The sequence below is a fragment of the Gastrolobium bilobum genome, unplaced genomic scaffold (assembly GCF_033153095.1).
Source record: "Gastrolobium bilobum isolate Gb01-03AN ecotype WA unplaced genomic scaffold, APGP_CSIRO_Gbil_v1 utg3268, whole genome shotgun sequence".
Classification (NCBI taxonomy): Eukaryota; Viridiplantae; Streptophyta; class Magnoliopsida; order Fabales; family Fabaceae; genus Gastrolobium; species Gastrolobium bilobum.
The window spans coordinates 1,077,953-1,094,420 of NW_026899992.1; the positions used below are offsets into that span (position 1 = coordinate 1,077,953).

The following is a 16,468-nucleotide window of genomic DNA, read 5'->3' on the forward strand; positions in this document are numbered from 1 at the left end:
ATTGAGGTAAGTTGCCATAAACTGGCCACACCCTCATAAACATTTGCCATCAAAATTGGTGTGCACACGCCCCGAGAAAAAGAGTCTTTATTTAGTATTCTGCTTGAGTCTGCAACATTCCTTTATCATAACCGATGCTCACCCCTCAGATGGGGGAAATTTTACTAGTAAAATCTGAAATTGAGGATAAAGTACAAAAGGATACAAGCATAAACATAGAATAAATTTTTGAATATAATTTTAGATATATTAATAATGAGGAAGATTATTCTTACAACTTATTTTAGTTTACAACATTTTATAACCACATTTTAACCATTGATTTTCGTCAACCAATTGTTATTATTTTCGAAAATCAAACTCATTAATTAATTATTAATCCGCAATAAATGATAATCGCTCATGGTCAAAAATAACGGTTAAGATATAATTATAAAAGATTGTAAACGAAAATAGGTTGTAAATATATTATTTCTCATTAATAGTATAATTTAATAATATGTTCATATACAAGCTCAATCGGTAAAAGCATGATTATTTGAGCTCATATAAGCTGAAGTCCAATAGCTTGCATTATCTTTAAGATTTTTTAAATCAGAGAAAAAATGGTTCCAAAATCAATGCCTCTTAATATAATATTTCAAGTATCTCAAAATCCTTCTATCTCAAACCGATAACCTCCTCCTTACAAACCCTAACCTTCTGATCAAAGACTGCCTTGACAATATGTTCGGATTTTTATTTTTTAATTCACAAAAAATAAAACCTTATTTTCATTTACAGGATCTTTTTAAAAGCTCAACTGCGCTGTCTAAATAACGATATTGGAATTTCTTCCCAGCAATCTACTAATTTTTTTTTCTTCTCCGTATATACATGCAGACGAAGAATTAAGGACAACTTTGATGATATTTCCTTAAAATAATTGTTTTGGCATGTCAAAACTAATATAACCTTAAAATAAATTAAAATTACAAAACTTAATTGCTGATTTATGTTGAAGTTTTGGCATTTTCATGAGAAAACTTAATTAGAGACATTTCTAGTAAAGTAATAAATTGCGTTCAGAATGTTTCAATTTTTTAAAAAATATCAACAACCTCAGCTAGGAGATTGGCAGAAAGAAGAATAAGGAAAATAAAATAAAATAAACAAAGTAAGAACAATCAATGCAATTGCTATCATAAACAAGACCGAGGTGCAACATAAAGAGCATTTTGTCACTCATCAATCATCCCATAATAATCCAACAGGTTCTTTCAAGAGATCAAAACATGGCTTTCTTTTTTTGGTAATGCGTGTAAGGCTAGGATAAGATAAGAGGGGTTTAAAAAAGAAGGGAAAAGTTCACCAATGCCCCTGTGGTTTACTTCAGAATCACATATGCCCCTGTGGTTTTTTTCTTATCACATATGCCCCTGTGGTTTGTAAAAGGGTATGTTTTTTATCACATATATCCCTGTGGTTTCTTATTTTTTACAAAGCATAGGGGCATATGTGACAGGAAAAAAATCACAGGGACATAAATGATTCTGAAGCAGACCATAGGGGCATTGGTGAACTTTTCCCAAAAAAGAAAGAAAAAAATGAGCCTTTGGGTGCTCATTAATAGGGACAAAGTTTGCAAATTCAGTATTGCAACCATTTCATAGCCAGTGGTATGTCCTGTCAAGTTCTCATCTATAGGATAGTAGACATTCCTATGGTAATCAGGTACACTAAAAATCCATCATTGCCTCATTAAAGGCATAAGCTGTGCAGAATAAAACCAATATAAAAACTTGTGTAATGTGGAAAATATTTAGTTTTTTTTTTTTTTTTTGAAATTAAAATATTTAGCTTTAGCTAATAAAATTTAGTGCAATGATAATGATGGGTCAGAAAATCTATTCAAATATTCTAGTTTGCAGGAGACGCAGAGAAGAATTATGGTACACAGCCTTCTCAGTTCTCGCTACCCAAAGAGCTAAACAAAATTTCATTAAGGTATTCTTAAACATGCCCTTGCTTTATCTCCACAAAATGTATGCAATTCACAATGCGTTTCACATATTTATTGGCTTTCTTCTCAACGCCATGGATGACCATTGCGTTCATTTGGTGAGCCAGGTTCTACAGGAACGAAGCCCCTGCCACCAAAAACGGGACGCATGAAGGCGTCATCAAACTTACGCCATAAACGATGAACAGTGTGTGTTGGAGTGCTTAGTAAGGCACGAATGCTGCTTGGACGAGGAACTCTGCTATCAAGATCGGCTTCTGAATCCTGAGCACTTCCTAGAAGTGGGACATTGAATGATTTTGGAGTAGAGGGATCTGTGCTTGTCATGCTGTTTGTGCCTTTAGAATGAGGGTCCTGAGGCAGTAAAAGCCTTATGAGCGGCTTAGTCATCAAACCAAACACCTGCAAGATTGTAATTAAGTTGTGTCAGTACCATCGGCAAAGAAATTTTTATATAATATATAACCGCGTCTGATTTGTAGATAATTTGAATAATTATAAGTATCACGACGTGAAGGTGTCACTAGACAAGTGGGCATTTCATCTAGGTGCTAATAGAGTATAGATTTCATATCAAATCTCTAATCTAGTAGAATAAATATCAGTGATGCAGCAATGTAATGAAAAGAAAGCAATGGACCCTGTTTAAGGATGTCAGAAACTACAAAACAGATAACTTACCATTGTGCTGAAAAGCACAACAGTGATGGTGCTAGTAATCATGATTGCATTGCTTCGCAGTTGAGTATGTCCCGACATGGTGAACTGCATTTATAATTGTATCAGTTTTTAACGCATCAACTTTAAGATACTATCAACTGTGACCAGTAATTTTTTTTTCTTTGGCTGAATCAGTGGTCAATCATTCAAATTAGCCAAAATCGAGTAGTGTTACTCCTACCTGATTATATGCGAGTGCAATTGAAACAGCACCTCTCATGAGACCAGCCCACCAAATGATCACCTAGGATAAGAAATAATAAGAAACTTGTCAGCGAAACTTGACAATAGTACAAGAAATTTAGAAAAAGGGTCTCGATGAAATAAATATAGCCATACTTGCTGTCTGAAGGAGATTTTATCATTTGGTGATTTTTTAGTCAAATTGGATAAGAAGGATAAGGGGAAAACAAAAGCTGCTCTTCCAGCAAGTACTAGACCCAACAATACTGCACTCGTTGCTACAGATGTTCCAGGGCTGCAGAAAAAACCAAGTGTGGCACATGAATTGTTTTCCCATTATAAGAGAAGGAAGTTTTGAGAGTGAAAAGATTCAAGAATAAAAGATAAAATGTCAAAAAAGAAAAGCAGAAAACAATAATATAGAAGAACTCTCCAGTCACATCAAGTAATAAAAGGACTGTTTCAGTAAAGCAGCTCATCATACCAATTGTTGATATGAAAGAATGACATTCAACAATTTTTCATGAGTACAAAAAAGTGAGTGTATCAATGACTACTCACTAGTCTCTTGAGAGAACATTGGACATACCTATCACTGACAAACCTCCATTTTTCAATGTCCAAGGCATCCATACCAACATAAAGGAAGATAAAGATCTCAGCAACAAACGACAAGGTTGCAAACGCATGCCTGTGAGAGTCACACGAAAAGTATAGGTTTAGATATATATATATATAGACTTCGACATTGTACGTAGCTCGTGGAAATCTGTTTAAAAGACATACTTAGTAGTGATTCTTGAACTCTCAGACACGTTATGCCAAGTATAATGCGACATAACAATCCCACAAAAGAATACAGTGAGAATGCCACTCAGATAACATAACTGCATAGTATATAGATACATCAGCATCATGATAACGACAAAAGTTGACAGCATCCATAAAACATACTAAAGTTCTTTAAAACGTACTTCAGCCAGCATGTAGGAGAGGTATGCCATTAGCATCATAAGAGCAACTTCACGATCTGTAGAGTGCCTGAAATTAAGGAGAAAATTGTTGATCCTCAATAAAGAATCATATCATCCAGTGCCAAGTCTAAAAAACCTCGTGCTCAAGATAGAAAAACAAAAACTGACAGATAGACACGGGGAAAGACAAGAAGTTGTTAAAAAATTCTACTGAACTAATATAACTTTTTTATCCTAAAAAGGAACAAAGAAATTAAGACAATAGAAAATCATAACAATTCATACCACAACAAGAATTCTGGGAGTATGTCCTTGTATTTTATACTAGAAACCCATGCCTAACTAGTTCATGCAATTTAATCTTTATCGGTATCTCTTCATCAGGTTATTTGATTAAATTTATTCCCTTTTATGCATTATGAAATCATTTATAAAACCCTCATTAAAAAAATTAATGAACCCGGTTATTCTGGCTTCAAGCTGGAATGAACTTCTGAACCAGTTAAGATAGATGGTTTCTTCTAAGTTCAAAAAAATAAAAAATAAGTTCAGTACAATCGTCATAAACATTTTCAAGCTAACAAATAATACATAAAATTGAGATAAGCAGGAACACTATTTATTATCATAGATATGTCTACAACTTTAGTTTTACAATGAATTAACTGCCTATATACAATATAAAACAATGGAATAACACATAGTTACTGAAGTGACAAAGGAAATGGAAAAATGACAAGAAGATACCTGCCAATGTACAGCTTTTTAATAATGTAAGCACTAAGAAGACCTGTCTACAAGGTGATGGAGATACATTAGAACAGAGTATAAGTAATACCAATATTTACATGCATGCTCACTGTTAATATGGATGTTGTCTGTGTGTCTGACTCTGATTGACATATGCATGAAAGAGTTAGAGGGAGAAAGACAGTTACCAAAACCCCAAGCATGGTACTCGCGATAAACAGATATAAGAAGTTGCCAATGAAGTGCAAAGCAATTGTAGGATCAATTTGGTTGAGGTCAAAGCTTTGGATTGCATTGAAAAGCACCACCGATGTAGCATCATTCACAACACCCTCCCCAAATACAAGACTGTACAGCAAAGGTGTCTCATCCTGATTTAGCACCTGCATCATCATTTATAAGTTCAGTAATTAGCTATGATACCTAGTTGCTGGAAGAATGCAAAAAACATATGTTTCAAACCTGCAACGTGCAAACAGAATCTGTCGCAGCAAATATTGCACCAATTGCTGAAAATTATCACAAAATATTAACTCACAAACTGAATAAGAAGTTCCCAAGTAGACGAGGTTGACAAGTATAATACCTAGATAATCCCCAATCTCCAGTGGACCAATATCCATCCTCTTAAAAGCTTGCGTAACGCCTGAAATAATGCTTCAAATTTAAGTCAGCAGAACTAGAAAATTTCTCTATGGTCAGTTTCCTTAAATTAACTATCCATTTTACTGAATTAAGTTGTTCTTCAAACCAAAAAAAGCTTCCAATTGATAAATTTGGGTTAGTAACAAAATGACAACCGTAAGTTTACAAATTATTTTCTCTGTCAAAACTAAGATACCAAATAAATACATCTAAAGGGGTAGGACATACCCAAAGTTATGACGGTACAAGATATTAATGTACCAATAGCACCAAACAACATGATTGTAATGAAGTTAACAAAAAATTGCTTCTTTTTCACCTGAAACCTGAAATAAATCACAGAGAATAAATTCATAACAAACAATGACTGCAATCTACCATGCACATGATGAAGTTAAAAGATAATAATAAAATATGAATTCTCAGATGCAGAACAAGAACTTTTGGATGGGTAAGATTCTGAAGTTTTTCGAATTCAGGATTCAGTCTCTTTACAAATATGTTAGGGGTAAGACTGTATATAAGAATTGCCCTCACTCCTACCCTCGCTAGTGAGGTTTAATGGGGAGTGGTTTATATACAATTAACGCTAATATCACGGGTAAACAGTTTAGCTGTTTTTATCTACACAGTCAATATAATATTTATTACACAGAAGAGATGAAATCGCCCATGGTATGTGCAAGCAGGAGCCAAGAAGACTCAACATCATCAACATCAATATCACCTTTATTCCAAAATAGTTGGGATCGGAGAACCCAAATAAAAAACAAGAAAAAATTGGGAAAATATTAAGGGAAAATAAAAATAAATAAGAAAGAAAAAAGTAAATACATAAATGAATAAATATAAGGAAAATAAGTAAAACTTATTTAAGTTGTATATTTTTCAACATTATTGAAATAATGGAAGAGGAAAATCCACAAAACTAGGACTTATAAGTGCAGGCAAGTGAACGGAATGCTATAACCATTTCAAACTCCAAGACTGCACAGATTTCATATGCCCCTGAAGTTTCTCTGTCATTAATTATGTAAAGTTAATTATGACTGCTTCTGCAAAAATACGTTTTTTTCTACCAAAAAAAGAAGAGATAAAGATGTGCATTATTCGTGCAGTATGCTATAGTATCAGGGAAAATCTAGGCCTTCTAGACCACTTTCAGATTACCACATTGGGATGTCTGCCCACAAATCTTTATTTTGTTACTAGTTTATGGTTTTAAGGAGGCAAAACATAACACTCCCCAATTTTAATCAGACAACGATAAATACAGAGTCAAACATCGATTTTGATTCTTGGGTACGCAGCCCTGTTAAGACTTTGGTAGGGAAAACTTTGTTGCCCTTATCCTGCCTGCCTCGCCCGGATTAGTCAAGTAATCGATTAATGAACCCTGGAGAAATCTAAAAAAAAAAAGTACATGGATTCCTTACTAGACAATGAAATGGAGCAAAAAAATTACCCGGCATTAAATATAATAGGCGGCAGAAGGTATATAAAGAAAAGGTCTTCACTGAAAACAAGAATATGCGAGTTTGTGCCACCACTAAACAGCAAAATGACTACGCCAGTGCAAAGACCCTGAGAACAATCAATATGAAATTAGGTCATCATCCAATAGAAAAAAGAAAAAGAAAAAACAGCATCCAATATTGTTCAAACTAAGCATCAATACACAGATCTTATTTCATCTTAAAGGATAGCAAAATATTTGGAGGAGTTGGTTTCCCTGAAATGATTTATATGCAAACAAGCTAAAGAAAAGTGAACACTTACAATCAAAAGGGCAGTGATAGACTCATTCATCCACCGATTCTCCTCAAGAAGATGACCAATGACAATACAAGCACATAGAAGTGCCACAAATAAGTTCATGGAGACTACGGAGGAATGGTCGGAAGTGGATACCATTTGCAATTTTGAAACAACAGAACTGATTTCAAAAGCCATTTTGTCCTTGCAGAAGAAGATTGTACGTAATTTCAGATTATTGCTGAGTTGCCTAGTTCAAAGTCAATTAATGGTCCGAAATTATGTCTCCGAGCTGTCCATATTAAGAAACTTTGGATCTCACAGATAAATGAATTTCTGCAATCAGAGCAACAAACATGAATGTAAAATATTCCATAATAAAGAGAAAAAATACACCCAGCACCTATTAGGTAACATGATTCTATTTCAGATGCAGACATTTAATAAGGCAAAAAAAAAATTTAATTTTTTTTGGGAAAAGGCGGAAAAAAGAGAGTATATTAGACATCAAAGTACATAATTCAAAGCAAAGGGTAACTAAGAAAACTAGGAGGAAATTAGGGCATACGGTTTTAGAAAATATAATTATTTAGATCCTGTTAAAATCTTCAACAACAGAAGATCAAACACTGCTACAATATTTAGGACCCAATAATTGGTTCACATAATTGCAAAATGCTCACCAAAACGGTCGATAGCAGCATTGATTGAAAGGCAGCGATTTTCTCAGTATTTTGAAAATTCAAATAATCCGACGTACAAAGAATTCGAACAAAGAAAGCTAGGAAACCAATCTCTTGTTCGAATTCCTGGCAAATTGGAACACTTTACAGCTCTCTGCAATGGTTCCACCCAGGAATTACGCACGGAACACGCTTGAAACGAGAAGAAAACAAGGAATGGAACTACAGAACAAGGACAAAATTAAACGTGAAGCTCAAGGTTGGTGGTTGGAAAAGGAAATTCGAAAAAGAAAAAGAAAAAAACAAACAAACAATAGCTGAGGAAATGAATAGAAAGTTTTTGCAATTTTTTATTTTATTTTTGTTTTAAATCAGAGTGAGAGAAAAAAAAACAGGAGGCTACGAAAGCTCTGGAATTATAGAGAAATTGGAAAGACGATGGTTTGAGTATAAAAGGAGAGAGAGAGAGAGAGAGAGAGAGAGAGAGAGAGAGAGAGAGAACCGTGTGGACGCAGAGACGGACACAAACGGAGGAGAAAGAGAACACGAATCAAAATTCTAATTTATAATTGAGTTTTGTTACTATGCGACGCGTTGGGGTTAAGCCCCATAGAGGAATCGTATTCGCAGCCCTTCACGCTTCCTCGTGATATTTATGTTTATTGAATCATGTGGTGGATGATGTGCCATGCAAGAATCTTGGTTGCACTATTGCGGTCAACTATGAGATTTTGCGGAAGCAAATCGAGATATTAGATCGGTAAGTTTGGTCCCTTGATTAATATATAAGTACGTCATGCTCATACTATATTAGGTCTCATATTTAACGTGTACTAAACAAATAGTTTCTGTTTAAATAGAACAAAATTATATAAATTAATGTTATTAAATTCGGAACGATTACGGACTCGTCAAAGTATTTGGTCACTAATATATTCAGTGGGTTACTAGTTTAATCGCATGATCCGATAAGTATATATAAATTTATAAAAAAATATACTTAAATACCTTTAAAAAAAATGATGTCAATTTCAAATATTTAAATATGAAAAATAATAAAATTACACATTATTATTCAACAAAATATCAAACAAACCTATAATACTTATGATACTAGTACTTCAAGTTCAGTGGAGACATCTCTAACTATATTGTAAGTACATAATCTATGTAAGTTAATAAGCAACAGATCACTTAAATATTTCAAAAGAAAACAAACCATTTGTATATGAGAGTGAAAAAAAGAAAAGTATCAATTGATGAGAACAAAACGGTTTTTTTTTTAACTGGGCGGGGTTACTGATTTTTACAAAAATTGATTGGGTCGCACCAGTTCCAATATATAGCCGACCTAATATGAAAATCGGACCGATCATATGACCGGTTCACTGATTTTCGGATCGACCTGACCGGGTTAGTCTGAGTTTTATAACATTGATATAAATAGATAGAAATATATTTTATAACATGATTTTACATAATTTTTAAAGATTTACTTTTTTTATTTTCTTTTGACTTATTTTTTTATATTAATTTAAATTTTTCAAAAAAATATAAAAAAATAATATTAAGTAAAATATATAAAATAATTTACAAAGTTTTCAAAATAAAAAATTATTTTTTAACCAAAAAAAAAAAAAAAGATTTGCATGTCGTATGTTGTGGAACCAAGCCTATAGCCCGCTTCGATGGTAACCCCATAAATTATTGAAAAAGCTTCTGCTTGAGGAGGAATTAATGGTTGCAACAACATGCAAAGGAGAGATAAAAAATTGATAAAAAAATATCAAACTGAGAAAAAATAATCTAAGCATGTTACATAAACTAAAATTGTTGAGATATATAGTTCCACATTGATTATGTGGGCAATTAATGTGGCCTTTATAAGATCTTGGGCACTCCCACCCTTTGAGCTTGAGTAACTATAAGGTCACAAGTTCAATTCTCATGGCCCCCCACTTTCAAGTGGAATTAAAATAAAAAAAACACAAAAAGGTAAACCAAAAATTGGGCATGTGCAGTTCCACGCTTCTAGCCCAAAGGGCTCTTGCGTGAGGGGGCGTGTTGAAATATATAGTCCCACATTGATTATGTGGGCAACTAATGTGGCCTTTATACGGCCTTGAACACTCCCACACTTTAAGCTAGCTTTTGAGGTGATGTATCGTTCTTTACAAAAATAACTCATAAACTAAATATTTTAAAGTTTTTGATTGGGATGTAATGTCTAAATCTACTGAGTTTATCATTTAAACGAATTGATGGTAGTTTTGCAATTACGCATAGCTTATCAATCATGCTGCAGAAATGATAAAATTATTATATTTTGTTTTTATCCTGTTATCCGGTGCTCTTAAAGTATATAAAATATAAATAAATATAGAATTTAAACTTTATTTATTAAATTTTAAAAACTTATAAAATTGTGAATTAAAACAAGAACAGGTCTTGAGTTAAAAAGAATAAATTATTTTCTTAATAAGTCTTAGGAACTTATTGTTATGGAAATCAATATAAATGAATAAATTATGTTTAACTCGATTCCACCTAGTTCATTTCAGTTTTGTGAACCTTCCATCAGCCACCATCACCTTATAAGATACCTTATAAGATTGTACATTTATTCTATTTTTATTATTTGTTGAAGTCCAGTAGTAATCAGTTGGTGGCGGTGGCTCCTTCTATATTCACTTGTGATAGAACTGGTCATGTACTAGATTTATGGCTTTGATTTCTAACAATCCCTTAATGGTATTTGTTATCCTAATCTGTCAATTTACTTTTTTACTATGGTTTATTGTAATTTAAGAATATTATTTATTTTGTATAGGAATAAATCTTCTAATACTGGGACTTCTAGAAAAAATAAATAGAGAAGTAAAGAAAAATTAGCATTCCTCCTATTTGATATTATTTAAAAGAATTTGTGTTTTTTTCACAGCAACTGATGCTTCATTTACTTTGTTTTGTTAAGAAAAAAATAAATACATGTAAATATATACTCAACCTTACATAAATTACTTCACATTCATACTTTTCATTAAAAAAGGATAATAAATGATAAAGCCTGTGAAATTTTTATCCTTCCAAATCTTTTTCTTTCCATTAGTAGCTACAAATTAAGGGATGAGGTTCATTGTCCCAAACAAAAGCCTAAGGTGGTGTTTCGTTGAGAGGGTTTTCAAAGTTTCCTATACAAATGAAGGAAGGAATCCAGAAATGACTTGTTTGGTTGAATAGATTCAATCTAAATACCCAGCTATCCTATTTGCATTGTTTTTTCCATTTGCTGGTGGAATGATAGGTTTTGCCACTGTTGAGAAAGATTTGTTGGAGGTGATTTTTGTGTGAAAACTAGCTAAATGACTGTGTAGAGAAATTGTTAGAGACCATTATACCCTCTTAAAAAGGAAACTTGTAGCAACAGTTAACTCTCTCGCCAAAGCATCCTCTATTCTTGCTCTCTTATTATCCCTTTTTGCAACAAAAATAGACACAGGAGCAAAACGAGGCCTAAAAAAAACAAAATCTCAAACATAGATTTTCGTATGTTTGAGATTTTGTAATACCAAACATACCATAAAAAAAAATTAAAATCAGGGTTATTTTCGTAATACCAACTTGTTTTCCCATCTATATTTTACCTTCAACCAAACATAGATTTCATAAAAGTTACCTAATTTTCCCAGTAAAGTTTTTCCCCACCAAACAACTTTTTTTTTTTACATTTTCCTACCTATCTCACTTTATCTCACTTTCCAACCATTTCCTTATCAATTACATTTTCCTAGTATTCAAAAAATTTCTCCAGAATCAAACGCCCAATTTGAACTATGTAGACAAGGTTGGGAAAGGTTGAATTTGGTCATTAATTTTAATTAATCCAATTTTCATGATCTCATCATGAATCATAATAAGGTTAAGGTTAAGTTATAATCCTTTTAACTTAATTTAGATACTTTCTTTATGGTATTTTGATTATTTTCTCACTACTCTTATAAATATGTTTGTATAATTGTATCTATTACCTTTTTTTTGGTGACATTTTCTAATTCAATTGAAAACTACATAAGAAATGAATACGATATGTATTATTTGCGGAAATATTTATTTTTATAAACTCTTCATAAGTTATAAGGCGAATACATTTTGATCAATTAAAAAGTCACAATAAAATTAATGCATTTTTTAATATCTTATATATTTTTTTGAGTATGGTTATATTTACAAACTAAATTGTTTACAAATTCTTACAACCAAATCATAACTGTTGATTTTCGTAAATCTAACGGTTATAATTTATTGGATCACACTTATTAATTAATTGTTAATTCTCTATAAATTATAACTGTTAGATTTATGAAAATCAACAATTATGATTTATTGTAAGAATTTGTAAATTATTTAATTTGTAAATATAACTCTTCGCTATTTTTTTAGGTACGTGACTAATGTTTTTGTGGAATAAAATTTTACTTAATTTGTATAAAATGAATTCGTATTACTCAATTACATTAGAAACTTCTTATATATTTATAGAATGTAATATTAAATATTAAAAATATAAATTTTGCATGCACATTCTTTTATATATTATTTTCGAACACATTTGATATGACTTGTATGACAAAAATAATTTGATATCATAAAAATGATTTAGCTCATGTAATATAATATTCACTTCTTTATTTAATATTAAAATAATAATATAATATTAAAAAATATAATTATTTTTTAAGTATTTTCATGAGATAAAATTTTATATCTATTTTAAATGATAATTATTTCTTAAATATAAAATTTTGATATATTAATTGTAAAATCTTGTAATTTGATCATTTTATATCTATGAAATGATAAATTTATAATATTTTCAAAACAAATTTATAGTGTTATCAAACACAATTATATTCTCAGGAATACAAATAAATTATTTTATTAAGAATTATAAAAATAAAAAATAATTATTTTTCTCAAAAAAAGTGCCAAAAAATAAAATGATTATCATATACATCCCTAACCATTAGCCATTAATTGTGTATTAATTGAAATAAATTAGTACTTCCGAAATGTATAATTCTTTATTTAAATTATAAAAAATGGATCATAGTATTAAAAATATAATAAATAAACTAAACATAATTAGATGAGTTTTTCATATATATTATTAATTTAATGGGTGTCTCCGTGCTAATCTCTCCTGTGAGCATCGATTCCTCGTGAACTAGTAAAAGTAAATATATTATTGAAGCAATGTACTACTCTCTTTTTTTTTTTCTTTTTTTTGGATACAATGTGTACTACTCTCTATATATACTTAAGCCTTCAAATTTCATACACTTTGTTCAGGAATATAAAAGATTTAAATTAGATATTGACAATGACTTAATTTTTTGTAAAAAAAGTTTCTTAATCGGTTCATAAATTAATCAATTAATCCGGTTGAGGCGGATAGGATTATAGGGATAATAAAATTTTCCGTATCAAATTTTTGTTGGAATTTATGAACAATAATCCATAGGTTATAAATAAGAAGTGGGTTAATAAAGAAAACAGAAAAGTGAAGATGTAGAGGTGTGTGAACAAGTCTCACATTGGACAATTAGTAGGAAGTGAGAGAGTTTATAAGCTCTCACCTCAATCTCCTAGATTGACCCTTTGAGTCACTACACATTTTGTGGAGGGGGAGGAGCTAAGTGGGCTTTGGTCCACCACGCGCTACCGCTGCCGTCCGGCTCAGCTCGGCTCGGCTGTGTGTAATAAAAATATTTTTTTATTAAATATTTTTTAATATTTTGTCTAAAATGTATCTGTTGCTTCCTCCAAAATTTCGAACCCAAACGTTTCTACCCGCTGGTTTTTTGAGCAATTTTGAACCGAACCGGTTCTTCCCTTTCGCGAACCGGTCATCGGTTGTGTCTGCTCGCCAAACCGGTCACCGGTCGCACTCGTTCGCCGCCGTCAGTCACGGCTCATCGTGACCGATCAGTGTTTATAAATAGACACTGACACCTTCAGAAAATGGATCCAATTTTTTCTGCACTAAAACTCTATCGTAATTTTTCTCCTTCCGGTTTGCATATTCCTGTTCATACTCTGGTGTAGTTTCCTCTGGAATTTAGTTGTGTTCGTTTGAGCTGTTGACTGGTAATGTCGCCACTCTTCAAACGAAATCCGTTCTATCCTGGGAGACAAGTGTCCATCAACCTTTGGCATCAGTGAGGGGGCAAATTGTCTTAAAGAGACACGTTCTGTGGGCTCGGATTTTATTCCTTTAATACTGCATTTTTTCATTCTCATGATTCTGTCTGTTTCATACATATCAAGTAAGTCTGTTTTTAATATTTATAATTGCACAGTGATAATCCTGATTATCTACCCCTTCTGTTCTTTACATGAGCTCAAATCTCTTAGTGATATAATATCACTCACTGTCTTCAATAACAATTTTTAATACAATTACATACAAAATTATCCCTACTAAGATTTTAACATTATTGGATATCCAAAAATAAAATTCTAATTTAACATCACTAGTTAAGTTGAAATACAATTTAAATTATAATAATAGCCGCAACTCAGTCAACTGTATAAGTGGGGTTATGTACAGTGGCGGAGCCAGGCTCCAATCGGAACTCGGGCTAAAAAATTATATGTGTATTTATTTATTTATTTATTTTAGTTAGTTTATATTATAATATAATTAAATTATATTAAATACAAAATATCTGAGCAGATAGCATAAAAAAGAGTTACAATTTTATTAAATATTTTTTATATAAGTGAAAATAGAACACATAACTTCATACAACTTACTCAAATCTCTCACCAAATATATTTTAATTTTTTGATAGGGCCAAATTACAAATTTTAGCCCGGCCAAATCATAATTTTAAACCGGATCAAATTATAATTAATTATATAATTATAGATAATAAATATAATTTGTTAAAATTTAACTCGGACCGAGTCCATTATAATAGCGTGGCTCGGCCACTGGTTATGTATCATTCATTACTCGCTGGCGTTAGACAGTTGATCTCTATTTAATACATTGCCCCCTTTAAAGAAACCCGAATTAACAGCACCAAAAAATGTATAGCTGTCCTTTTCTCCCTTATAACCCTGAAATAAATTCAAATTACAAAAACACCATGATTTCTGCCCTAAAATGACGTCATATTGGGCTTATTGCAGATAACTTATCTGCAGTAACTGCAGAAAAAACGAACCCTATATATATATATATATATAAGATTTTATAATAGTTATATTGTAGGAAAAGTGATTGTGTAATGCTATAGAGATTCGTTTTGCGTGCCGTAATTTTTTCTTCTTCTTTTTTCTTCAAAAAGTGTGAACTCCACAAAATATTATATGTGTAGAAAAATTTAATGCAAACCCCATATATATATATATATATATATATATATATATATATATATATATATATATATATATATATGATATGGTTATATACAAAATCATAATCATATAAAAACAGATCAATAGTAATCATATAAAAATGTTGATCTATTAACAATATAATGTTAAACTCTAGCTGCTAATCATTCGATAAGCCCCTCTAAGACTAGACTCATATCAAGACATTCAACACATTTTTATTGTCCATATTCATTCATTTTTTCTTCTATATATTTCATCTTTATTTTAATTTGACTATTTTATATATAATGTAAACCGTTTAATTATATGTTTAAATGGAAGTAAAATAAATAATATTTAATGTTGATCTATTAAAAAAAAAAAAAAAACTTTTAATACAAATAAAAACACTAAATGATGGAAAATGCAATATTTCCTTTTTGGTACACGAAAATGACATAATTTATTAATAATGTGAAATTTTAAATTAATGATAAATTAAATTAAAACTCATCACAAAACGCACATACGCAGACAACATATTGTGAATCTAACAGGACAGAAGATGAATACCCGAATACTAAAGAGCTGCAATATAATTAGAACAATATTTATTTTATTTTTTCTATTATTTATTAAAATTAAAAGATCCTTTTTCTTATTTTTGCAAAAAGGCACATAATTTAGGGTCACCTCAACGGAGGTCTCATGAGTCATAAATATTGAAATAGCGATACCCACCCTGACCCAACCATGCAAGTCCCTCATGAATCACGAGTAATCCATATCAAAGTAGTCTTCCTTTCAGGGTTTCACATGAAGACAAATTTGAAATTTTAATTTTAATTATGATATAATTTAAATTAATTAAGAGTGTTAAGGACGATAGCTGCTGTCGCTAGAGGATATTGACAATGAGTCAATGACAATAGATTGCCATTGGTACATCACGGAGGTCAGTAGCAATGGTTGCTGTCGACAATCGTTATAGAAGTGTATGCTAACGAAAATGATTTTTAGAGTATGGAAGTGATAAAAATAAAAGTAATAATATTTATCATGTTGTATAAGATAAAATTATTTTCTACGCACTTATAAAAGTGTGTGAAGCCCATATAGAGTCATTTGAAGAGAAGAGAGAAAAAAAAATATGGGTCTCACATACTTTTATGTGAATATAAGAGATAAAATTATCTCTTATAACATAAGAAATATTAATTTCAAAAATAAATAATAGAATATGAAATGTCGATTTTAACTCTTGCCTATGGTATTTATTTATTTTTATTTTTTGTATAATGACGCTAATTACCTCTTCGAGATGAGAACAGTGTCAAAGTGTCACTGTTTGACAAAATTTTTACTCAAAT

At 31.2% G+C, this 16,468-nt stretch overlaps 1 protein-coding gene across 2 annotated transcripts; it reads right to left on the reverse strand.

Annotated features, from left to right (window-relative positions):
* Positions 1-1,796: 1,796 nt before the first annotated feature.
* On the reverse strand, positions 1,797-8,235 carry LOC133294776 (sodium/hydrogen exchanger 2-like). 2 transcript variants are annotated; one of them, XM_061493530.1, is made up of 15 exons: positions 8,215-8,235; positions 7,054-7,365; positions 6,740-6,858; positions 5,503-5,600; positions 5,216-5,275; positions 5,092-5,138; positions 4,818-5,012; positions 4,627-4,673; positions 3,880-3,946; positions 3,692-3,792; positions 3,495-3,596; positions 3,062-3,200; positions 2,904-2,966; positions 2,684-2,767; positions 1,797-2,404 (listed from the first exon to the last, which is right to left on the reverse strand). In XM_061493530.1, the coding sequence occupies exons 2-15, from the start codon at positions 7,225-7,227 to the stop codon at positions 2,069-2,071; spliced, it is 1,632 nt and encodes a 543-aa protein (XP_061349514.1). In that variant the 5' UTR covers positions 7,228-7,365; positions 8,215-8,235; the 3' UTR covers positions 1,797-2,068. The 2 variants fall into 2 exon arrangements, with proteins under 2 accessions (XP_061349514.1, XP_061349513.1); XM_061493529.1 differs by lacking the exon at positions 8,215-8,235 and adding an exon at positions 7,713-8,172.
* Positions 8,236-16,468: the final 8,233 nt, after the last annotated feature.

Bases quoted from the DNA above. Each gene is read 5' to 3' on its own strand.
- LOC133294776 (XM_061493530.1), bottom strand. From the start codon at position 7,227: ATGGCTTTTGAAATCAGTTCTGTTGTTTCAAAATTGCAAATGGTATCC. The intron at 3,793-3,879 runs GTACGTTTTAAA...TATACTATGCAG, and splicing joins TCTCCTACATGCTGGCTGAA to TTATGTTATCTGAGTGGCAT. The intron at 2,768-2,903 runs GTAGGAGTAACA...TTATAAATGCAG, and splicing joins TTGCACTCGCATATAATCAG to TTCACCATGTCGGGACATAC.